The 27,525-nt window shown below is 33.1% G+C and overlaps 1 protein-coding gene across 1 annotated transcript in view; it reads left to right on the plus strand.

The window, feature by feature from the left end:
• Positions 1-13,720: 13,720 nt before the first annotated feature.
• The window catches only part of LOC104896406 (ABC transporter G family member 21), a 29,601-nt gene continuing 15,796 nt past the window's right edge, over positions 13,721-27,525 (plus strand). The window contains exons 1-4 of the mRNA XM_048647459.2: positions 13,721-14,215; positions 15,315-16,122; positions 25,375-25,545; positions 25,636-25,817. Of these exons, the coding sequence (XP_048503416.1) occupies positions 13,988-14,215; positions 15,315-16,122; positions 25,375-25,545; positions 25,636-25,817 (1,389 nt within the window). The 5' untranslated portion in view covers positions 13,721-13,987. The remainder of the gene's footprint in view (positions 14,216-15,314; positions 16,123-25,374; positions 25,546-25,635; positions 25,818-27,525) is intronic.

The following is a 27,525-nucleotide window of genomic DNA, read 5'->3' on the forward strand; positions in this document are numbered from 1 at the left end:
TTGATGGCGATGATTTTAGTTTTTTTCTTCTTAGAACTAATTTTCTAGTTTTCATCATCTTTGTTTTCTGTGTAAGCTGGTACAGTTATAATTTGGTATAGTTTTTTTACATAGATTTTACTGTTATAATATAATTTTCTGTTTCTTATTGTTAGTTTCATCTATTGTAAATGAGAAGTGATGTTGGTTTCATTTTGAGTTTAGTTTCTATTAATCGACATAATGATCATTTGTTAATGGGTTTATTGCCCGGTTTTTATCTTTCAAATTTTATGGCAAAATGCAAAAAAAAAAAAAAAAAAAAAAAAAAAAATTTGCCTGTACCATGACCCAATTGCTGCTGTTTTGGGCTAGAAACCGCAGCAATATGTTGTATTTTTTTAATAAAAAATATATATATATTGCTGCGGTTCGGGCTAGAAACCGCAGCAATATCAGAAGATATTGTTGTGGTTTAAAACCGCAGCAATATAATTATGACCTATTGCTGCCCCCTTAATTTATGTGCGCCCAAAACCGCCGCAATAGGCTACTTTATGACCGCAGTAATAAGCATTTATTCTACTAGTGTAAGTATCCATTCTGAAAATTCTTTAACCTCTTTCAAACTTGTTTCAAAAGATCCATTTTGCAAACACATATTTCTTGTTAGTTTCAAGACCTTACATGAATCCCATAGATAAGAAGAACTTATGGTTGAGAACACGATATCTTGTCTCCTTCCTTTTGGGATTACAGGTAATATCTACCTGAAATCACTACCGAAAACGACAACCAAACCACTAAATATTGGTTTGTACTTATTAGAAGGATATGCAGACTGCATGATGTCTTTCAAACTTCTATCAAGTGATTCGAAGCAATATTTTTGCATCTTTGGTGCTTCATCCCAAATAATTAGTTTTAACGGTATCCCAAATCTTCAATGAAAATTTCTTCCTCTTAGAAGAAGGAGTGAGAAAATACCACTCCAAGCCACTGTCAAAACTATTTCTCCTTTACTCCTTATGGCAACACAAAGAGTTTTCCAAACATAAATCTTCTCTGTTCCTCCATAACCATAAACAAAGAATACACCACCTTATCCTCGTGAAACAACCATCATTATTTCATCATATACACTCCTTTGCTCGCAAGCTAAGCATGATGAAAATTCTTCGTGCTCTTTTCTCAAAGCTTCCTTGTCATAAGACAGTTCGTCGAATATGAGCTTATTTTGACCCTTTCATGTGATCAACGCATCAGGAAAAGGCATGACACTGAATTTATGAAGGCTACTCCCATTACTCTGTAGTCTTGCTTCAATAATATCAGCTAAAACATACATTTGAAACTGCTCATGAGTTAGATTTTGATGTACAACACAAAATTCAAGTTCATATAAGTTTCCTCAAATGTAATTTATACAAAGGTCTTTATTAGTCATGATAGACTTATCTCTATGGGAATGCAAATAAGGTTCTAAAAAACAAATATGGTTATTACCAAGCAGTCTTTTTTTACTGGCAATCTCATCCTCGATGTCATAGATGTATAGCGGAGAAAATTTTGGATGTTGTCCTTCGTTGGGTAATAAACTCTCAATCAAATGATGATTTTTTCCACCTACTTTCTAATTATAAGGTCTGCGTCCCTGGTTGATTAATGTTTGTAGTTTACCTCCCATTGATGTGAAAGAAAACATAATGTTGTTTGCACATATATTCTCAAAGAAGTAATTACTTCTCTTATGTTTCTTCTCCAAGAAATTTGCCACGAATGGTGGCAGCCTTTGTAGGAGTGGAAGTTGGACCTTCCCTTGTGAACGTAGGGAAAAATAGGTCGTTACTAACTCCCCTAATGTCAAATCAAAACCTAACTATCCACCTAAGCTAGTCAAGTGGTAAGCAAGGGTCGAACCACAAGGATGGGGGGGGGGGGGTCTCACTAAGATGGAATCGCTAAAGTAAGCTAAGTCGAAGAAATGGTCAAGTTTTTTGTTGAACTAACTGATTAGAACTATTGGAATCAAATTAGGAAAAGCATTAGGAATGGGAAATGACCACAATCATAAGTTCACATCCAACAACCAAGTAGAGATAAGAGGGTTGACATGCACTGGGAATATGCAAAGGCAATAAGCAAACCTGAACACCTCTAAAATCGTTGTTAGGGAGTTTAGAGTCCTAATTATGGCAACAAAACCTATGTTTCGCGGCGTTATCACCAAACTAGGCCAAGTTAGGAATTGAAATCAAACCCAAGTTGATACCAATCAACAAGTGATGTGCAATAACTAATCAATCAATCATGAAGGTCATCCACATAAAAGTAAACCATTAAATGGGCAAAAAAAGATCAAAAGGTGAAGGAGCTCACATCATCTAAGTCACCAAAAAACATCAAAAATTGAAATTGCACAAATCTCAAGCATAACCAAACCAATAAACTCTACTCATGAAACTAGGATGGAAACAATGATTGGGCTACTCCCAATCCTAGTTGATGAACTACTCACTACCCATTACACTATTAGGCAGTCTAATCATGGAAAAAGTAGCAATAAATCACCAATCTGAAAATAGTAAAAATCCAACAAAAATCAATAATTTAAAACAAGATCTAATGAACAAACAAAAAGAAACAAAGAGAAAAAGAAAAGTCTCATCTAAATTAACTATTAAGCATGAAGATTAAACTAAGAAAATATAAAATTAACAAAGTAGAAATGCATGAAAACAATGAGAAAGAAAGAAAAGGATTGAGAGGATTACTAAGGAAACAAGAAACTTCAAAGAAATTATTGTCACTTTCATTGATTTTCAATCTCCAAATTACACCTCTTGAGCCAAGTTTTCTCTCTCCTACACTAGTAAGCAAGATTAGGGTTCTAAAAATCTGGATATGGGGTAGAGAGGTATTTATACCCCCTTTAATTACAGCAGTCGTAAAACAAAAGAAATCCCGAAAAAGACCCAATGGTCAGTGGCCCGGGTGGGCTATTAAAGGGAGCCCGGGCGGGCGAGTTTAAGAGCCCGAGCGGTGCAGGGTCGGTAGGCCTGGGCTAGCATCTCGGACATGCGCCAATTATTCATATGCGAGGCAGAAACTCTTGGGACTTATGCGCCCGGGTGGGCGGCCACATTGCCCGGGCGGGCGGTCTGGCTCGGGTGAGCCCTCTTGAGCTCAGGCGGGCTGCTCTGCTCGGGCGGTGATTTGGCTTCCTGGGCGAGCTTCTTCCTCTTTGCTCCCCTCTAAACTTGTAGGAGCTTTGAGTTCCTACAAACCAAAGATCCAATAGAAGAATAGGGGAGGGGGATGCAAATACACGTACACGTGCTAAGAGAGAATTAGATAGATAATGAGGTGAAATTAAAGAGGAGAAAAAATAAAATGCAACATAAAACAAGTAAAATAACCTAAAAAACTACCCTAAGAGTGAGATAAATCTCACTCATCACCTTGCATACAACACAATGAGAATTCGGGATTGCTTGTTTTATTTTGTTTATTTGACCTTTCATCGAACCACATTTGTTCTCCACAAAACTGACATTCCGAGGTGGGATCACCAATATCCCAAAATCCTTCAAATTTTGAAAGAACTATTTATGTGTATTCGTCTCTTTTTTATATGTCATATTACATTACTAATGAGTGTATAAAAACATTTAAATAGTATATTTCAACTTCTGGATATTAACAACAATCATATACACACCCTAAAATCTTGCTTATGAGAAGTAGATATTTAGTCGAAAAATATACCACTCAAAGTAATAACATCATATTCTTCGACACTCTCTTCATCATGCTGTGGATCTTGAGCATTCATGCCATTGCAATTAGTCACGGACTATATATATGAAGACGTAATTAATTACACTAAAATTTTGTTTATATTAATATTTGTTATGTAGAAATATTATTATTGAATTTTATCTAGCAATTAGAGAATACGAAAATTAATGTTCTGTGCGACTGATTTTAGTACTCTAGTACTTCGAATAACACATTTTTTGGAGTTGTAATTCGCACTCATCTGGCAAAAGCTTACCAAGTCACCTAAAGTGTTCGACGTACGTGTAATAGAATTACTTATATTTTATGGTATTAACATTTAAATAATCTATACACTACATGTTGTTGCATTATATATTAAACATATGCTTTAAACTTACTTCTTTCAATAGCCTTTTCTAACATTATTAATCTTCTCTTCTGTCTTGCAATTCTAACGGCAACATATTTATCTAACAAATAAATGGTCTAGCAACTTTATTCTTACACCAATATTCGATAATCTTATCTTTTACTTTATACACAAAAAGAGGGTTATGTTATTTAAATTCCACCATTACTTATATCAATGAGCGGGGTTGTGTTATTCTTTACCATTCAACCTGTAAATATGAAATAAATTTTAGAAGCACATTAGAACTACACAAATATATTCAAATTATAAAAATATGAACAATATATTAGAGGATGCAACAATTCTAACCACTTTCCTCTGGGTTGTGTAGTGACGCAATCAATCATCATTTTACATCTGCTCGGTGATCCAATGTTTGTCAACACTGAAAAACATGTATGGGTTATCATAGTGAAAAATGATACAAACTCCATTATTATAAAATAATAGAGAAAGTAATCCACACATAAGTGATTACCATTTGATACAGCACTTTCATGAGTTCCGTGCGAGTTGCACAAACTCTCATTTTCTTGATGCATTTGTGAATGATTTGATCTTCTTGCTCGTTTCTCAGTCATAAAGATCTTTATCTTATGTCTTGCAAATCTCGTTAATGTTTTTCTTGCAAAATGATCACTTAGTGCCCCTAAAGTTTATGTAACATAAATTATTATTTATAAATATGAATCTAATTATAATTCGAAAAAAAATTTAGATGACTGTATTATCACTTGAGATACAAGTTAGTGGAGTATGAGGGGAGCTGAGATGATGCATATAACTATATTTACGTTGCTTGAGCTCCGATCACATAAAAATTTTCGTTCGCCCTTATTTATTGATCCTGATTGTCCTAATAACACCACATAAGAAAATGTTTCTTCAAAGTTTGAATGAAAGAAACTATAATATACTCGTGTTTTCTCTATTTTAATAAAATGAATATAATTTTTTCTGAAAAAGACTTAATTAGATGATTGCATTACCGCTTGAAATAAAATTAAGTGGGGTTTGAGGAAAGTTGATATGATACATGTAACCATGCTCAGGACAATGTGAAATGTAACCATGTTTGTCATAATAAAATGTTTCATAAATAACACTTCTGAAAGTTTATAAATGATTAAATCATTGCAACTGCGTGAAATATTTTTATTAACCATTAGATGTATCACTCAAAGGGCTTTGTCAAATTTAGAAGATATTTGACCTAATGATGGAAATATAGACAACTGATCATAATTGTATGTACATCAAGTATATAAAAAAAAGTTAATAGAAAAATTTTGTATATCTCTATTATATAAGGGAAGGTGTGAGCTATGTGACATCCCCTCGATTATAGGTTTTGCTACTAATTATTGTCAAAATATTATAGAGTAGAGAGATATAAAGTATATTACAACAAATAAAGTACGATGTTCTTCTCCCTTTATCAAAAGCTAGAGCTAATAAAAATAAGAACTATTAGTACAACTTTCATGTTTCCTTTTTGGGAGTCGGACTTTGGAATCTTTGATCAAATATTATTATCAATATATATTTATATAGTATACCAAAAACATGTTCATGTGGCATATTGTTAGATTCGCCTTATTATGTACTTTTATAATATCAATTTTTTTATTTTTTACTAACTCGAAATTGAACATATTGAGGTCAAAGGTACGTTTTGAAAACTATACAAAAGCAAAACAAAACTTGTATTATGAGATGGATGGAGTAACTGCATTCACAAACAACGAAAATATGGATGAAATGAATACCAATTATGTTCGTTACACTAGGTGTGGCCCCCATTGAGAAAAAAAAGGAGAGAGGATATTTAATTTATAAAACCATTTAAAGCCATGGCAACGTTACTTACATAAAGACAGCCTACCGAAATTTCCAATCGAATTTTAGGGAAAATGATTTTTTTTTTTTTACTGGGAAGTTTATGATGCCTATTGTAGTTCCTAATTTATGGTCGGTTGATCTTCGTCTTTTTGTTATGTTTTAACTACCGTGATCACCCAAGAATCAATTCTTAAAAATTTAGCTAATTTAATCCCAATGTAGAGCCAATATAAATAGCTTTCCAAGATATCAAAGACATAACTATTCTTCAACTAAGAAAAAAAGTGACGCATGGGAGGTTTTTAGAGACAAATTGACATAGTAGACAATTGAAATAATTTTTACAATAACTTGACACATCAACAAATTAATATAGTGATGACCAATATATAACAGAAAATCGATCCATTTTTTGACAGATCCGGTTCACCAAACTGGATCAGCTTAAAGGCCCAATGTTTCCAATGAGAGGCAGCCCAATTAATATCATTTAACCCGCCACTTCTCTATAACCCTAACCCCTCACTTCTCTTCTCTCTCCTCACTCAACCATAATCCCTCCTCACCTTCCTCCTTCCTCCCTGTCACAATATAGCCACTATGAATCCCTTCAACCCTAATCCCTACTCCCTCCTCCTTGTTCTAATAATGAACCACCACCGGTTAAACATTCGTATCACGCCACCATCATCATAGAAAGAAAAGCCAACAAAAATAAACCATTAGCGATTAAACATTCACATCATGCCACCATCGTCTGTCCTCGCTTCAACATTCATATCCCTGTTATCCCTCCTCCTCCGCCGTTGCTTCTATCGGTGCCTTCTCTACCTCTATCCTTTTTCATTTTTGCACAACCACGCTACCACCAACGCTCGCCAAAACATCGGTTATTTATTTAGGTTTTATTGTTGGATTTGATTGTTTCTTTTTTCCTTTTTTTTGGATCTAATACGTGAGTGTTTTTGCGTAGCTCCTAATTTTGTTGTTATTTTTATGTATAGTTTAGTTATTTAATTTCCATTTTTTCTTGAGTTTTTTTGTTTTTTAATTTTATGTATTACTCCCTCCGTCCCATAATGTAGTGCTTGTTTCTTTTTTACATGGTATTCAAAATAAACATTTGACCTTCTATATCTACCAATTCCTTATTAATTAAAAATATATAAAAAGTTTATATTATGAAACTACACATTTAGACAAATCTAACAAGATCTCACATGAATATGTTTCTTTATATATACAAATGAGAATATTAGGTCAAAGATTTTAAAGTTTGACATTAAAAAAGAGAAACAAGCATCATATTATCATGAGACGGAGGGAGTAGTTAATTTTTGTATTATTTAATTTCCATTTTTGCTTGAGTTTAGTTATATTTTATTACAAGTTCTTTATTAATAATGACACTTAGTTAACTATGAACGTGTTGTGTGTTAAAAAAAGTAAGTTTGAAGGTATTTGTGTAATTTTGAAAATATTGATTTACTCTATAATTTAAATCAACACAATGTATATAACTTCGAAAAACTCTTTTTTTTTTTATAGGGAAATAAATTCAAGCGGGTTTCTTGAAACATCTCATCGGATGAAATACTAGGGCCTCAAGATAAGAAGAATGAAATATGAGAGAATCATGAATTCTATCCGTGATTTTTTTTCCAAAGCGGGGGGACATCTATCCCATGTCCCCTATAAAGCTCCGCTCTAATTTGCACTTCCTCTTTTATTCACTACCAATAGTTAGATATGTTTTTCTTGTTAATTTTGGTTATTTTTTTTTTCTAAGTTACATTATTTATGTAAAATTGTTGATAATTATTAATATTTGTCTTTATCTCATCTCTCATTGTGTACGTTTTTTGTTTTTTTGTTTTATTAGTGACATTGGAAAATAATGGAAATTTATTTTTATATCATCTTTTTTGTTCTATTTTTGTTTAATATGTTTAATTTTGATTGCTAATTGATTGTATAATAATTTGGAAATCACAATGATTAGAAAGCGACAACAATAGATATGGAAGTTCATAGCCACAAAGCGAAAAGAACGAAAATTGAAAAGCGGCACGAGGCACATTACAATCAACTCTGCTTTGTACGCAATGCTTTCTTTAATACCCAATTTACTCAACTGATCTGGTCATGGAACAGAACTGGATCAGTTAATATGCCATGATCGGATCAGTTAATTCCTAATATGATTTTGAACCGGATTAGTTGACTTTCCCTAACAATTCCACGTCCGCTCGTTTCAGCCAAAAAATTGGATCAATTAAGGCATGTTTTGACCGTACCCGATGAGATTTTTTCCACTAATGTACTCCTTATTCTTTAGCATACTATATGAATTGTGATAATTTTAATGTCAAATATTGTGCCTTTCTTCTATTGATCTTATTTTATAGCAGAGAACCTCGGTCTTCGAAGGAAGTCATGCAGAATAATGGTTGGGAGCCTCTATGCAAGATGAGATTCTGTTAAAAGTCTCAAGTCTAGTCTAGTTATGTTGGGCAATCATCAAGAAGCTGTCATTGATTACAATGAAATTTGCTTCAATTGCTAAAATGACTACACTTCATACCTTTCTTGCTATTGTTGCATCTAAAAATGGAGAACTTCATCAGATGGATGTCATAATGCTTTCCTGCATGGGAATCATCATGAGGAAGTTTAAATGAAACTTCCATAGGGTTATAACTCTTCTAATCCCAAATTTGTTTGCATGTTATGCATGTCATTTGTATGCTTTGAAACAAGCTTCTAGATATTGGTTTGCTAAACTAGTTGCAACCTTGAAAGGGTATGGTTTTCTTCAATCCTACTCTAACAACTCTTTGTCTCTAATGGCCCTGTGCAAATTGATGTTCTGGTACACGTTGAGTATCTCATTATCTCTAGAAATAATTATGTTTTGTTAAAGGTCTTTAAGGCCTATCTTAGTGATTTCTTTAAAATGAAGAATCTTGGTCATTTGAAGTACTTTCTTGGCATTGAACTAACACGCAGTTTTCAGGGTCTCTTTCTCTGTCCACGCAAATATATTCTTGACATTATCTCTCAATTTGGACTTTTAATTAGGGGCGAAGCCTTTGACTTTTTCATTAAGCAAAGTCATAGACTTGGGCAAGTAACACGCGTGACTCATAGCATGACCTTGCGGCGTACACGCACCTTAGCTTGTTGACCATCTTATCTACCTTGCCCTCACTCGTCCTGATCTTGCTTATCCAATCCATATTTTGTCACAATTTCTGCACTCTCCTCGTGCAGAGCATTGGGATGCCACCCTACTGGTGGTGCATTATCTCAAAGAAACGTCTGGCCAGAGCATTCTTCTTAGTTCATCCAGTGATCTCTATTTGCATGGATGGTATGATTTTGATTGGGTAACTTGTCCTCTTATTTATCGCCCTTTGATGGGGTGGCTCTTTTTGGTCTTTCTCCTATCTTTTTTTTTTTTTTTTTTGCTAAGTAAGAAAGATATATTGAAAACAAAATCAATTAATTACAACCAAAACATCTAGCAAAGAGGGGACAAACCAACTAGGTTGGACCCTCCCCAACAAAGCTAGAAAAACTAATCAGAATAAAAAGTAACATACAGTTTCTCGTTGATCTACGGAGGCAGAGTATCGTTCTACCGATGGCCGCTATTATTACATGTGAACTCATGTGGTTGAAGGTCTCTTACTAATTTTGTGTGTTCATCACCAAAAGTTATACCTTTAGTTTATTATAGTCATTGCACTATTCATATTGCCCATAAACCGGTTTATCATGAGCAAACAAAGCACATTGAAATGGACTGTCATTTCGTGCGGATGCTACTAAGGATGGTCTAATATTTATTCCACCTTATGTTCCTAATACTGCTCGATTGGCCGACATTTTTACAAAGGTTTTAGGCCAAAAATAATTTGACGTTTTACTTTTCAGTGTTGCCCATCCTCCGACTTAAGGAGGGTGTTAGGATATATATTTGATAGTATCTTATGTTAATGAGACTTTCCTTTATTTCCTAAACCTATTGTTATTAGGTTTATTTGTTGTACTATATATTTACCCTTAGAGCTTAATAATATCCTCAAGCTAAGTGACATTGTCAAAAAAAAAAAATTTACTGTCAAATATTGTGCATTTCTTCTATTGATCTTATTTTCTAGTAGAGAACCTCGGTCTTCGAAGGAAGTCATGCAGAATAATGGTTCGGAGCCTCTATGCAAGATGAGATAAATGCCTTGCAAGAAAATGGTAGTTGGACTTTGAGACCCATTCCTCCTGGCAAACGTGCTTTGGGTAGTCAGTGAGTCTATAGAATTAAATATTCTTCTGATGATTCTGTTAAAAGGCTCAAGTCTGGTCTAGTAATGTTGGGTAATCATCAAGAAGCTGTCATTGATTACAACGAAACTTTTGCTTCAATTTCTAAAATGACTACACTTGATACCTTTCTTGCTATTGTTGCTTCTAAAAATGGAGAACTTCATCAAATGGATGTCACAATGCTTTCCTGCATGGGAATCATCATGAGGAAGTTTATATGAAACCTCCATAGGATTCTAACTCTTCTAATCCCAAATTGGTTTGTAGATTACGTATGTGATTTGTATGCTTTGAAACAAGCTTCTAGATATTGGTTTGCTAAACTAGTTGAAACCTTGAAAGGGTATGGTTTTTTTCAATCCTACTCAGACAACTCTTTGTCTTTCATGGCCATGTACAAATTGATGTTTTGGTACACGTTGAGGATCTCATTATCTCTAGAAATAATTATGTTGTGTTACAGGTCTTTAAGGCCTATCTTTATGATTGCTTTAAAATGAAGAATCTTGGTCATTTGAAGTACTTTCTTGGCATTGAACTAACACGCAATTTTCAGGGTCTCTTTCTCTATCCACGCAAATATATTCTTGACATTATCTCTCAATTTGGACTCTTAATTAGGGGTGAAGCCTTTTGGCTTTGCCATTAAGCAAAGTCATAGACTTGGGCAAGCAACATGCGTGACTTATAGCATGACCCTGCGGCGTACACGCACCTTAGCTTGTTGACCATCTTATCTTCTTACCCTCACTCGTCCTGATCTTGCTTATCCAGTTCATATTTTGTCACAGTTTCTGCACACTAGCTCCTCGTGCAGAGCATTGGGATGCCACCCTACTGTTGGTGCATTATCTCAAAGGAACGTCTAGCCAGAGCATTCTTCTTTGTTCATCTAGTGATCTCTATTTGCATGGATGGTATGATACTGATTGGGCAACTTGTCCTCTTATTTATCGCCCTTTGATGGGGTGGCTCATCTTTTTGGTCTTTCTCCTATCTTTTTTTTTCCTAAGTAAGAAAGATATATTGAAAACAAAAACAATTAATTACAGCCAAAACATCTAGCAAATTAAAGAGGGGACAAACCAACTAGGTTGGACCCTCCCCAACAAAGCTAGAAAAACTAATCAGAATAAAAAGTAACATACAGTTTCTTTTTCATCTACGGAGGCAGAGTGTCATTCTACCAATGGCCACTATTATTACATGTGAACTTATGTGGTTGAAGGTCTCTTACTAAGTTAGGGTGTTCATCATCCACAAGTTATACCTTTAGTTTATTATAGTCATTGCACCATTCATACTGCCAATAAACCGATTTATAATGAGCACACAAAATACATTGAAATGGACTGTCATTTCGTGCAGATGCTACTAACGATGGTCTAATAATTATTCCACCTTATGTTCCTAATACTGCTCAGTTGGCCGACATTTTTACAAAGGCTTTAGGCCAAAAATAAATTGACGTTTTATTTTTTAGTGTTGCCCATCCTCCAACTTAAGGAGGGTGTTAGGATATATATTTGATAGTATCTTATGTTAATGAGACTTTCCTTTATTTCCTAAACCTATTATTATTAGGTTTATTTGTTTTACTATATATTTACCCTTAGAGCTTAATAATATCCTCAAGCTTTGCACCTCCACATCTAAATCTATAATATGAGAGAAGATGAAAGTTAATTTAATTATGAATATATATATATATATATAATTGTAGTCGCTTTACTTAATTAGAAGTGTGTAAACCTTTGTAGGAAATAAAAGTGACATTGTCAAAATAATAATAATAATAATAATATAATATAATATAATAATAATATAACAATAATAATAAAATAATAATGTTAATAATAATAATATAATAAAAATAATAATAGTAATAATAATAGTAGTAGTAATAATAATAATAATAATAATAATAATAATAATAATAATAATAATAAATAATAATAATAATAACAATAATAATAAAAAAAATCAATAAGTTGTAGTCTGAACTGACCTGAACTGAACTGAATAAGTCTGAACTGAATTAAATAAGTCTGAACTGATCTGAACTAAACTGAATAAGTTTGAACTGATCTGATCTGAACTGAATTTTCCTTTATTCAGTCCAAAAGAATAGAGCCTAAATATAACACAATTGGGGCCTTGGGGGCTACAATTTACCTACAACTAAATTTTCAACTTCAGAATATACATAGCAATCTATCTATACAAATATATTAAAAAGCGTGCGTGATAATGTATATACGCCACGTGGCACCTCTGTTACTCCACTACAATTGCTCAATGTGTACATAAGTCATGTCAATTAACAAAATAATAATAATAATAATGATAATAATAATAATAATAATAATAATAATAATAAAATAACAATAATAATAATAATAATAATAATAATATAATAAAAATAATAATAGTAGTAATAATAATAATAACAATAACAATAACAATAACAATAACAATAATAATAATAATAATAATAATAATAATAATAGTAATAATAATAAATAATAATAATAATAATAATAATAATAATAATAATAATAATAATAATAATAATAAAATCAATAAGTTGTAGTCTGAACTGATCTGAACTGAACTGAACTGAATAAATCTGAACTGAATTTCCATTTATTCAGTCCAAAAGGACAGAGCCTAAATATAACACAATTGGGGCCTTGGGGGCTACAATTTACCTACAACTAAATTTTCAACTTCATAATATACATAGCAATCTATCTATACAAATATATTAAAAGGCGTGCGTGATAATGTACATAAACCACGTGGCACCTCTGTTACTCCACTACAATTGCTCAATGTGTACATAAGTCATGTCAATTAACAAAAGTAAAATTAGTTTGCAACAAGATTTGAACCCATAACCTCTTGCTATTATACGTGACACAATCTCAACCAACTTTTAATCATGCTTTAAGTATCCATATTATTATATTTGTACCTTTTAAATATTGAGTTTTCCTTAATATATTTTAGTGGGAATCGAAAAAATGTATATCAAGTTCGAAAACACAATACCAATCCCGGACAACGGCCAAATCCAAATACTAGTTTAATATTATAAACCGATTAAAAATATAATATGATCTATATAGGAAAAGCCGTATATTATTAACCCTCAAACAAAGCCATAAACCTTGACAACGACATGTTTGGTTGACACCCAAACTTTCATTAATTGCTTTCATGAATCTCAAAAAAAAACTTTATGATTGTATAACATTCATATAATAATGGACCTTCAGCCACTTAAAATCAACTGTTGCTAGGTTCTCTTTCTTTTCTTCTCTCTTTAAGCTTGACTGGCTGAGGTAGTCCCACACTTTTATTATATAACGGGCCAACATCATGCATGCTAGCTCACACAACAAACTCTAGCTCTCACTTCTATCCCCATCCTCTTCATCTTTATATCATCTAAATTTGCATGTGATTCCTTCACCTAGCTAGCTTCTCTTTTTCTCCATTAATCGAACCCTTTAGAGTTTAGTTTATACTATTCGCTAATTTAACCTACACGTTCTTCATATCATCCTTTTTCATTTACGCTGTCTATAATATATAGTTCTTCCAAAATCTATATATTTTTCCTCAAACAAGCCCTTGAAAATGATGCCTATAGAGCAAGATCCTACGTCCAATTCTACAAGTCCTTCCATAAAAATCCATCATAATGCGGCTAATACAAACCCTGAGGAATTCTCTGCTCATATGGAGCCGTCATTGTCGAATCGAGCTATAAGTCCTTGTTTGGAGGATTTGGAACCCTTCCATCAACAATCAGTTCCTCCTCAATTCTCTACTTTGCATGGATCCCTCCGCCCTATCATACTCAAGGTATTTTCGTTTGTTCTACTACTTATCATTTGTATACATATATATATATATATATATACATATGTGTACGAGTGTGGAGAATAATTGTGTTAACCCGTTGTAGGTTAACCGGCATTCAATCTTTATAATGTTTACAATACAGACCTATGACTAATAAATAAAGTACCATTCTATTCTTTACAATATAATATTATCTTTTACATATAATATTATCTAATAATATGATGATACGTTGGCTGTAGATATTTATTTGTCTCAAACTATCACTATACCGCTATAAGCTTAACTTGATTCTGAAATTAAGCTAAGGCATGTTTTGGTGTTAAGAATTTTTGGTGAGCTCAAGAAAAAAGATAAGTTTCATGGTCACAAACTTTATTTTTCTTATATCATGATTCTCTACTTTTTTTCTGTAACATATGTACGTGCTAAATTCTCATCATACTAAATATACGTTTTCAATGGGCTTCGCATACAATAAAGAATCATTACTCTTAATCAAGGATGTCTTGGCCTAGTGGTTAAGATTGAGGTACTGTGAACGATAGGTCACAAGTTCAAATCCCCTCTCCCTTTCTTTGTACTTTGTACCGCCTTCGTGGCTCATATGGATTAAAAAAAAAATCATTACTCTTAATAGCTATATCTTCAAGAGATGGAGTACAACTTTCCATTTTGACTTAATTTTATATATATTGTTAACCTCATGAATTCATGGCACCCTACGCATTTGATCAGATACACTAATAAATAAAAAAGTTGTTAATGGCCAATTTTTGTAATTTTCGGGGGATGTGAGCTAGTGTATGAAAAAATTGTGAGTGGGAACATACAAGTATTATCCTAGTAAAACTTTTTATTGAAAAAGCAATCACACTCAAATTTTGGGGGCAAATATTTGTTATACTATTTGGATTCATCTTTTTACACCGCGATTAATATATATACTCATCAAGTAAAATAGCCTACGCACTAAAAACAGCCACTTACAATATTATTAACATCGTACGTTGTTATATTATATATGACCTTTTTTTTTTTTTTTTTTTTTTTTTTGAAAAAAAAAAAAAGGTCATGACTGGTAGTTGTTATATTGCAGTTCGAAGATGTTACATACAACATTACATTACATCCAACACAAGAGTCTGCTTGCTGCTTAGGCAACACAAGTCCAAAGCTTAACCGGGTGATTCTTGATGGTGTAACCGGAATTGTACGCCCTGGCGAGCTCCTAGCAATGCTAGGCCCGTCAGGCAGTGGCAAGACAACCCTCCTCACTGCCCTAGGAGGCCGACTACCAGGCAAAATATCCGGTGGTTCAATAACCTATAATCAACACCCATTTTCAAGATCTGTCAAGCGTAAAATTGGTTTCGTAACCCAAGATGATGTGCTCTACCCACATTTGACTGTATTAGAAACATTAACATATACTGCCCTTTTAAGGTTACCTAAAAAGTTGACCAAACAAGACAAAATAAATCAAGTGGGTGTGGTTATTAATGAATTAGGCCTAACCAGGTGTCAAAATACCATGATTGGTGGAACCATTTTTCGAGGGGTCTCAGGAGGAGAGAGAAAAAGGGTTAGTATAGGACAAGAGATGCTAGTCAATCCTAGTCTATTGTTATTAGATGAGCCCACATCGGGTTTGGACTCAACAACAGCTCAACGGATTATGGCCACACTTAAAGGGCTAGCCCGCGGTGGGCGTACCATTGTGACCACGATCCATCAACCATCAAGTAGACTATACCAGATGTTTGATAAGGTGGTGGTGTTATCCGAAGGCTGTCCAATTTATAGTGGGAGTGCTAGCCGTGTTATGGACTATTTTTGCTCCATTGGGTTAATGCCTGGGTTCAACCTCATTAATCCAGCTGATTTTCTGCTTGATCTTGCTAATGGTACGTACACTTACTGAACCAACTATATACTCTTCTTCATCTTTTTTTTTTTTCCTCAATGTCATTTTATTATATTCTTCCTCCGTCAAGATTTAATAGTTCTTAAATTTTTAGTTCATATAAAATTATCACAAATTTTTGGATGCAATTGTTATAACAATGTACGACCCACAAAACACCGTTTTTTAAAAAATAAATTCAAATGACATAATGAAATACATAATAACATGATATTCATGTAATTATTTGTAAAATTCCTATCATTGTTGATGGAGTTTATGTTATTATAAATGTTACTCCCTCTGTTTTTTTTTATCTTTCTCACTTGGAATCTTGACACTATTCATGCATAGAGAGAATCTTCTCAAATGTTCTCAATTTATAAGAAAAAACATAGTCATGTGGCCGATGTGGGGTCTTGTTTGATTTGTCTCAATTAGTACTTTATTAATATTCAATCGTTATAATTTTTACTAATATATAGTGAAAGATATTTAAGCTTTAAAACGTGTATTGGAAGACGCACACAGAAAAGTAGGAATGATAAAAAAAACAGAGGAAGTACACAATAAGTTATGATGTAACATGTTACACCCAATACGTACTCTAAAATTATTGATGTGGCTATGAGTAAATACGTCATATTTTTCTCCCATCAATTGTCAAACTATATAATAATTGAATTATGAGTTTGAATTAAACAATTAAGGTGACTATCAATTTTAGATAGTGGAAGAATATGATTATATTGGAGCTTTATGCTCAATGTATAACATATAGTTTTTGAAAATGCAATGTCGATGAGCATATATGGAAGAGGTCTTAATCGTAAAAAGTCTCACGGGTGTCCTACTTTGAAAAATTATTGGTTTACGCAAGTGAGATCCTTGAAGTTGTGCTGGTTGTTGGAGACGTGGAATAATGATATGCATACATTTGTCCTACATAACTCGTAACCCATGCAATTCTGAAACTAGTCATACTATTTTTTAAAGGTGATACACGCTATTACTACTACTTAGTTTAGAGTTACCGGGATGACGCTCAATTTATTCAAAGAGCTTTTAGGGATGAGTTTGTTAGAACCCAAGGTGACACTCAAGAAGGGGGGCTGAATTGAGTGACGAAATTTGATCGATTTTCGCAAAATCTTTGTTATTGTACAGTGCCAGCCACTGTGCGAAATAATCGTAAATCTCTGATTTGAGTTTTTGCGAAAACTAAAACTTAAATTATGTGGAATTTGATGCACAAACACCGAATATAACGTGGTTCAATCTCACCTCTGAGATCTACGTCCACACGAAACAAAACTCTTTATTCTTTGAATCTTAAGATACCAACCTCTTGATACAATAAGACTCCATCACTACTAACCCTAGTAGTGCTAACTAACTCTTAACTCTAAGAGTTGACACTCTCTATAATAGTGAAATTATAGAAAGAAAGAATCCTCAAACGTGTGCTTCTTATTCAAGCAATTAGAGGACAATTACACTCATATAATCGTTATACTTGAATCTGACTCAAACAGTGCTATACTCTGTGCGTAAGGAAATTGTTTTCAGCTCTTAATATCTCCGATTTTTCTCTCTGAAAACGTGAGATCTAAAAGTGAATTATAAATCCCTTTTATAGGACTTGGTTTGGACAAAAATCCTTCAAAAATATCTTTATCTTTTAATCCTTAATTTAAGGGATAAAACTCTCTTTTTAGAAAAACAAACTTTATCTTTTTTCATCTTTATCTTTAATCTCAAAAGGATAAGTTTTCCATATTAGATTTTCTTTTCAACTCAAATTTGGTTTTTATCAAAAAGTATTTTCCAAATCTTTTTAGAAAACTAAATTACTTGTTTTCACGTATTTCTGAAATTCTTTTCTAAAACTCGTTTTCATAAAACACATTTGTAAAAAATATTTTTCTAAAACCACGTTTTTTATAAATTCTTTTCTAAAACATTTTTTATGAAAATCTTTTATCTTATTTCATAAACTAATTTCCTTTTTATATAGACATATAATATTAATACAATTATTTATTTTCTTAACTCTAAGAAAATAATAATTATACTAATTTTATATTTCTATATTTAGCACATAGTATATCACCTAATTCAAGCATATTACATTTTTACACAAATTAACTATTCTAAGGAACATATAAACTTGACTTCAATCTTGATTCTTCTTTTCTTCAAAGTCTTCATTTATTAATTCCTTTCTTCATGCATCTGTTTCAACTGTTACATACTTTCATACTATAACATATTATATTAATTTTCATCATCAAAACATAACATATTACATGCACAACAGAGTTCTTTCTCATCTTTTTGCACTCTCAAGGTATTTGATTTAATTTATAAAGCTGAACTAAGTTGATATATCTAAGAGGCCATGTCAACTCGTAAAATATTTTCCTTGACCGCTTATCTTTAAAATTAAAGGTGTTGTAATTGTTATAATTCTATTTTGATAATAATTACAACGAGATATAATATATGATAGTTATGATAGATATAAGAGTTCGTCAATCGTTAAATACTTTTAAGCTGCAGGTCTAATAAATTCAGATCAATTATGATTAGGTTTGATCAGGTCTAACATAATACTCAAAAATAAATTTGAATAAGAATTAATCAAATATATTAAATTCAGTTCAAATAAGTTTAGGTTTTTTAAGAACGAAATAAATGCAGCATTATATGTAAAAGGTCTAGAAATAAGAGTTTGCATTATCGAATAACAAACTCGGGAAATCTTGGTTGACTACAAGATGCAGAAAATATAAAGCAGGTTGTATTAACTTTGTTTCTTTTCCATTTCTTTTTGGTTAGGTTGTAGTACTTCTACATACATAAAGAATAATCTAACCGATATAATCATACGGAAGAAAGCATTTCTATGATCTACTTTTTAAATAATGCGTGCGTGTCTTCTTTTAGTTGAAGATGTGCTTGATTAAAGTTTGTTAAGGAACAACAAATTTAAACAAGCAATGTATGCAAAAAAGAAAAAAAGATATTCACAATCTACTCTAGTCTCTAGAGATCCAATTAGATCATTGCATTTGTTGGCTTAACGTGGTTAGAGGAATTTAGAAGCACATCTGTAAAAGTGTAAATTTCTTGAGTCACAAAAGTATGATTTGGTTCTCCTGGTCACAATCAATTATTTGCTTTTAGTTATCCTGTTCAAACTTGATTTGTTAGCATCATGTTCTCGAATTACCTCTCTTGGCTAAATTATCTAATTTAGCATTTTAGGCTCTCACATAGATGCAAATTAATAAAATATTTTAACAATCAAGTGATGTTTAGTGTACATATCAAAGTTGATGCAATTCTCACTAAGTTTATTTTTAGAAATAATTATAGTCTTTGTTGATAAATAGCTCTTTAATTAACGTTTTTGTTTTACAGGAATTGATTCTCTCTATTAAATATGAAGTTTAAATTTTAAATTGTAATTTATATTAACCAAACAATTACTAAATTGGCGTACTTAATAGTATCTTTCTCTATGTACAAATAAATAAAATTTTATTTAAAGTTTTGATTGTTTGACTATAAATTTGCATGTAGGAAAAAAAGGGAATATAAGGGGGGTACAAGATATTAATTGAAAAGGATCCAATCACTTTAAAAAGGTGCACACGCTACATCTAGCAATGTAAAGAAAATCAGTGAAGGAAATGTAAGCAATGTTTTTTAGTAAAAAGAGATGTCATATATACGTGCTAAAATTTTATATGCTATCTTAGTAAGTGAAGATCTTTAGTGGAGTTTTCATTGATAAAGGTTCTCTTCTTTTGCTTTAAAATTGAGAAATATGTCTATTCATCGCATGATAAGCTCTTACGTGGTATTATTCGTGACAAGAAGATGCAATTTTGCATTATGAGGCGGGACTTCATAGTATAACTTTTATGAGAATAATACTAAGTAATGTTATTTCATTACAATTATATCCCCTCAAACAAATATGATATATGCCTAATTGGAAATAATTGCATTCATTTTAAGTACAACTCTTATGAAAAGTATAAATGACAACTTAGCTTAATATTCCGTCAAATAATTCTGAAAGTTCTAATTTCCTATAGTACAAAGAGAGTAGTACTGCAAATTAAAAGAATATGGGAGTGGAATTTTAAGATGTACTAACAACAAAACAAATTGAAAAGTTACTTTTTGGATAGTAGGAATTAATAACCTTTTCTCTAATACAAGAATTTTTCATTTCAGCCAAAATATGCTACCCTTAGCTTTTTACATACTTTTTTCGATTAGAAATAGTTGAGTTGCATCATTTGCATAATATTTACTATTCATATCTTACACTTTGATTGTTTTTGGTGATTTTATAAGTTAGGAAAAACATAATCATACGGAATCTAATAAGATTCATGTCAATGCATATGTTTTCAATCTCAACTTTTTATAATTTTTCCTTAGTGACAATTAAAGATATAAATGTTTAGAACCATGGTGTAAACATAAAATGATGCAACTATTCCTAAATAGAGAAAGTATATCTTACATCCTTACTCTTTAAAGGCATAACATCTGTAAATTATATATAAACCAATAGAACTTCGGATGGGTAATTTATTTCGATAAAATGTTAACGATCTAAAGGGTTTTATTTTTGAGCGGAAAGATTTAAGGGTTAGACAATTATATATATATATATATATATATATATATATATATATATATATATATATATATATATATATATAGGAATAGGATTTTGTGAAAACACTCATTAATGTGAAAACTGAAAACAGAAGATCTGGGCCATCAAATAATATTACTAAGATGATCTAAGGGCTGGAATTCTTTGTCCCTCCCCTCATAAAATCGAAAATAAACCGCCCCCCTTTCTCTCGATCCTCTTCCCCTCCAGAAAAAAAACCCCCAAATTCTCTCTCCTCTCACCATTTGATTTCTAGGAGCTTAAGCAAATTCATGGTGGGTGTGCATAATTCAAAGGCAAAATCTGCCATTTCGGATGAATTCATGTATTCTAATGCTTGAATGAATTCGAACCATAGAGAACTTCTGGGTGAAATTCATGGATAAACTTGTGAGTTGAACAAACCAATGGCGAAAACAAAGAACATTGCCATTGCAACAACAAGCTCCCATGTCGTCAATGGAAACCTTTCTTCTAATTGAGGTTTCTTACTCGACGGAGAATCCTCAAATTTCGCATTCTCTTCATCTCTGAACCTCGCTTCATCTCTTCCACTTCCAATCAGAATCCTCAGGAAACCATTGTTTTGTTCTTCAATAAAGTCCAAATTACCTTCATTCCTGAATCGAATTGCAGAAAATCGATATTGCAATTGAAATCTAAGCTCTAATTGAATGCACTAATTGAACCAATCGTATATGAAGCACCAATCCCTAATTTTTGGGGCATAAATCGAACAAAGTATTATATGATGCCTTGATTCGATGAACTCGATTTCTTTCTTTATCGATGGATTTTTGGTGTCCAGATTTCTGATTATGAGAGTTAAGAAAGAAAGAGAAGGTTGAAGAAGATGAAAGTTGAAGAAGAAGGTTGGGGAAAATATCAAGACTTAGAAGTTAGTGTAATACTATTAGTTAAAAGTTACCCTTAGTTAAAGTTACCCCCCTTATAATACTAAAAGTTATCCTTATAATACTCAAAGTTATCCTAGAAAGATGAAAATTAATTATGACATAATAAAGTTATCCTAAACGTACTAAAAGTTACCCTTATGATATATAAAGTTGCCCTTGAAATATATAAAGTTATCCTTAATATAATGAAGTTACTCTAAAAACAGGCAAAAGTTAGGACCAACTCAACCAAAAGCTTAAGCTTATGGTTGAGGTCCCAGGAATAGATTTATACTCTATCACGCCCCCTCACGCAAGAGCCCTTTGGGCTTGAAGTGTGGATGCAACACAGGTCTCCCCTCATACCTGGCGCTAAATATTCCACTAAGAAAGGGGGTGGATGAGATTCGAACCCGTGACCTTTTTGTGACGCTGGCTCTTGATACCATGTCAAAGGACCAACTCAGCCAAAAGCTTAAGCTTATGGTTGAATTTCCAGGAATAGATTTATACTCTATCAGTTACCCCTAAAGTATATAAAGTTACTCTAAAAGTGATAAAAGTTATCCTTGTTTTCATTTTTCAGACTAAGAGTTGTTTTCAGCGGACCCTACCCTATATATATATATATATATATATAATCTTTACTAATAGATGATAAAAATAAGATATATAATGTTACACTCTGAAATCGGGTCAATTATGCCCTTATTTATCTATATTGTTTGCAAAGATATTAAGTACGTAGCTAGTGATTTATAGCATATCTCATTATAATAAAACCTAACTATAACAATACTACAATGAAAACATAATTTTATTCTTATTCACTTTTTCATTAGGCTTTGTTCCTATGTAGTACTCCTTTTGTTCTCTAAAAATGTTCACGTTAACTATTTATGTGATCAAAGTTTAAGAACTTTGATCTTACGTGTTAATTAATATATGCGAAAATATGTCGTAGAAGATTTTGTTGGACTCATGACTATGGATATTTTTACCAGTTAATTTGTACTATTGTATAATAAAGATACTAATAGTCAAATTATTAGTATTTTAGAGATCGCTTAAAAGACAAGTGTGTTGATCTTTAGATTAAATAGATGGAGCATATAACAAGTGTAACTAGGTGGTTGTATTAGCAGATTTGACTGGTTGATCATGTTAGCTGTTTTTACAATATGATTTCGTAAATAGTTGATAGCTTATTATATTTTAGGCTATTTCCCATGAGTCCGGATCCCCTCAACATTCTCAATCTTCACTCAACAAAAAGCTTTCCATTATCAGAGTTTTGGGGTCAAAAAAATTATTCTAAGAGGCTTGTTAAACATCGCCCCACAATTACTTAAAATAGCCCGAGACTATTTTATTGGACTGTTTTACCCTCTTTTTTTTTAACCACCCACCACCACTTTCCCAACCACCTCCCACAACCCGCCATCACCTCCGTCCTTCTGCCACCCGCCACCTCGATCTGATCTTCTAAGTATGCAAACTGGAGTTATTTTCTACAAGCAACATCTGATCTTCTGAGTACCCACCACACAATCGACCAAGGCAAGAGCAAAAATGGTACAATGAGCCGCAGATGAACCGAGTTTAGCTGCTTGTAAACATGCCACATATGATCTTCTGAGTACCCATCACCTCCGTCCTTCTGCCACCCGCCACCAACCTAGCGTCGAAATTTTTTTTGAACCATGCATGGGGGCAAACGTCTTGCCGAGACGATCGCCCCATGGCCCGAACGTCAGGCCTGTACGTTCGGGCCATGGGGCGATCGTCTCGCCTGGACGTTCCACCCATGGCCCGAACGTCCAGGCCCGACGTTCGGGCCATGGGGCGAACGTCCAGGCGAGACGTTCGTCCCATGGTTAAAAAAATAATTCGAGATTTACCTGGCCATGGTTGGCGATGGTGGTAAGAGAAAGGTGCCGGCAGGAGAAAGAAAAGTCGACGAAGGAGAGAGAAGGCCGGCGAAGGAGAGAGAAAGGTCGTGAAGGTGAGAGAAAGGCCGCGAAGGAGAAAGAAAGGTCGTGAAGCAGAAAGAAAGGTTGACGAAGGTGAGAGAAGGCCCGCGAAGGAGAGAGAAAGGTCGACGAAAGTGAGAGGAGGCCGGCGAAGGAGAGAGAAAGGCTACTGGTGGGGGATGACAGGAGGTGAGGGTGGTGTTGGATCTGAATTTGAGGTGAAAAGCATTGGCGGACCCAGCTTGGGACATGGGGGTACAACTGTATCCCCATCTCAAAAAAAAAAAAGACAAATTAGCTTTTTTAAAAAATAAAAAATATGAACTTCATTGTACTGTTGTACTAGTGACTAGTGTACAGTAATAGCGTATGCGGGGGAAACAAAAAGCCAAACAAAACATTGCTACATTTATTGCACTTGACACTTGTCGCCTATCTACTGGATATAAAAAATTTTATTTGATGGATATACTATAAAAGTTTCAATGATATTAACGTTAATATTTCACAACATGTAATTCAGAAAAAATAATAAAAAATACCAAAATTCATATTTTTTCATTCACTACAAGTAGACACCCATTTTGCTATACTTTATTTACATTTTTAGTTTTCTCTTCTCTTCCTAGTTCATTCACTTCTTTAAATAATTTTGATTTTAATTATTTTTTATTCTAATTTGTTTAGAAAAAACTTCATTATAATGAATTTCAATTATCTTAATTACTTAAGGGTAATAAATTAGTCATTTATAATTATTATGTAATAAAAGTTTCTCATTACTAAGTTACAATTGAAAGAGTTAATTACAATTAATCAGTGTAATTGGATCCCATAAAAAATAAATGTAATTGGATTATATATATATTAATTAATATTTGTATTGGGAACTAATTGAAGAGAGAGAAAACATGATGGTGTAGAGAAAAAGAAAAAGAGAGGATGAAAGAAACTTTTTCATTTATCATGGTTAATGAATGAAATTAGAAGACAATGCATATTTAAGATATTTCGGTTGTAAGACTTATGTATTAAACTATTTTTGCGAAACTTTTTTCTCCTACGTTTGTCTTCATTGTACTTCCGTACCCCCAAATCTGTATTTCTGGGTCCGCCACTGGTGAAAAGGTTACCAATGTAATTTTAATTGTTTTGTGGGCGATTTTAAGTAATTGTGGGGGCGAGGATTAGAAGTTCAGTTATTCTAATCCTCTGTTTAGCAAACACTGATATAAGATAATTTGACTGATCATTATTTTAAATTGGTAAAAATCTCCAATTTATGCTCAATCCTGTATTTACCAAATATGTCTTGCTGGCCTTTACGTGGATAAGTTTTATAATGGCAATAAGAGTATAAGACAACTATAGAGTACCCTACAGGGCCGCACAATATATTTAATATTCAAGCATCAATGTTTAAATCTTATCGCTCATTATTTTGATTCAAATAACATATAAAACATAACGTTGTCAAATACCATTAGTTGCAGTCGTTGCATATTTGGAGGCCCTTCTCAAAGCTCAAGCACATTAATGTTTATTCACTACTACTAATTGTCTTAAACCAAGATTCTAGTGTTCTTTTTTCTCCATTTAGTTGTTTATCTTATAACATACATCAAAGTTTACTCACATTTTGACCTTAAAATTAACATTATTGAAATTTATTATTGCAGATCAACTTGAACACCATACCAGATTGGAGCATCCCGAAAACAGTGCAACTTCAACTAAGCAATTTCTAACATCTTCATATAAGAAATACCTATATCCTGGATTGAAGGCTGAAACTCACCAGGGATTATTGGGAGATCAAACTCATTCAAATTTGAAACTTTTACATAAAAGTAAGCTTAAAAGAGTTGGAAATTTGTTGTTTTACCCAAAAGAAATTACGTACATTAATGAATAAACGTACGTACACATGGTGCATGCAGGTAGTGAAGAAAAGCAATGGAGCACAACATGGTGGGAGCAGTTCAAGGTGTTGCTGCAAAGAGGGTTGAAAGAGAGACGACATGAGTCATATTCTAGTCTAAGAATCTTCCAAGTCTTATCTGTTGCCATTATTTCTGGACTTTTATGGTGGCACTCCGATATTACCCATATACAAGATCAGGTAACTTTTATGGTGGCACTCCGATATTACCCATAGTATATAAAGCTTAGTATTTTCGAGGTGTTCTACAAACAGATTTTTCATTAAAATTAAAAATTAAAAAACATATTATTAAGAGGTGGCAAATGGGTCATGTAGATCAGATTTGTTTCTGGTTCATTATGGAGGTCATGTTCGAACATTTTAAGTTTATTGTTACTTATTTTGTTTTGACAACTAGTTATTAGGCCCGGGCAATGTCCGGGTAAGAAAATTTTTATTTATTAATATTGTACTTTGATATAATAGTACTAAATACTACTTGATCTAGTGGTTAAAACTTTAGTACATGAATTTGAGGTCACGGGATCAAAACCTATACTATACAATTTCTAATTTTTTTTTATTGTACATGGACTACATGTCTAAAAATCCCTAGGGAGAGCGCCACGTGGCACCGTTCCTGGTTTACGCACGCCTTTTAATATATTAGTATAGATTAGTGAATATTGCTTATATTAATAAAGCATATTCTTATGGTTAAACCGGTTTGTCCGAATAAGTCAATTTTGTACAAGTTTAGTTTGGGTCTGACAATTCGAATCAAGTAATGGACATGAGTCGCTACTTTTTTTTTTTTTTTTTTTGAAAGGAAAAGTTAAGTCCCACTATTAATCAATGGACAGAGTGTCCATAAGAACATAAGGAGAAACCTCCGCGGGACAATAAGACTCCCATCATTGTTCAACACCAAAAGGGATAAGTCTAGCTAGGTGATGGGCAACACAATTACCATCCCGTAGCACATGAGACCACTATTTTTTTTGATAATTTGGTCATTTTATTGCTGGGATCCCCAGAATAAGTTGATTTCTACTGAAAGCAGGGTATTCCTTCCAAAAGGAGGGAAACTTTCATAGTGTAAAACACACCCAGCTAGGAGGAAACCAGTTTACTCTAGAGATTTGGTTTACAAAGCTGCCATACAAGGAAATCCTAAAATCTTCTAGCATCTACTTTCTTAACAAATGTACTTAGAGACAAAATACAATCTTCATGAATAACTGTCTCAATGCAGCAAGAAACTAGGATTGACCATCTTCCCATCAGGCAGCTTGATTAAATCCATGCTATGAATTCATCTCGTCTCGAGAGTCCTTGTTTGGCTAGTGAGTCTGCGATAAAATTCGAGCGCCTACCTTTGTGACTATTTGAATCCTTAGATCCTTTTTGAGAGCGTTTCTTATGAAGTTTAATAGCGCGATGTATAGCTAATACTTCTTGATCACTGTTGCTCCAAAGAACCGCATTGGAAGAATCCGATTCTAGGATGAGATTTCCATTTTTTGTGAATTCGCTTGCCATGGAGATTTTAATAGCGCGATGTATAGCCAATACTTCAGCACAATTGATTTCCATGAAAGGAATGGGGGAGGAGAATAAACATTTGAAGTTGCCGAGATGATTGCGGAGGACACCTCCTATAGCTGAGGATCTGGAGCCTTGATTAACCGACGCATCCACGTTCCATTTTAGATAATCAGGTTCCGGAGGGCTCCATTCACATGGGAGAATTTTTGGTAGTGCAGATACAAGCACATTTGCGATTCCGTTCCATCGCAGGCATTGAGGATCTCTTTGAATGTCGGTGGGAGAATATGGAAATTCTTCACACCATCCTTTGATCCACCATCCTAATCTCAAGAGGATCATGTCTTGGATGCTTCTT

Source organism: Beta vulgaris, chromosome 6 (assembly GCF_026745355.1).
Source record: "Beta vulgaris subsp. vulgaris cultivar EL10 chromosome 6, EL10.2, whole genome shotgun sequence".
Taxonomy (NCBI): Eukaryota; Viridiplantae; Streptophyta; class Magnoliopsida; order Caryophyllales; family Amaranthaceae; genus Beta; species Beta vulgaris.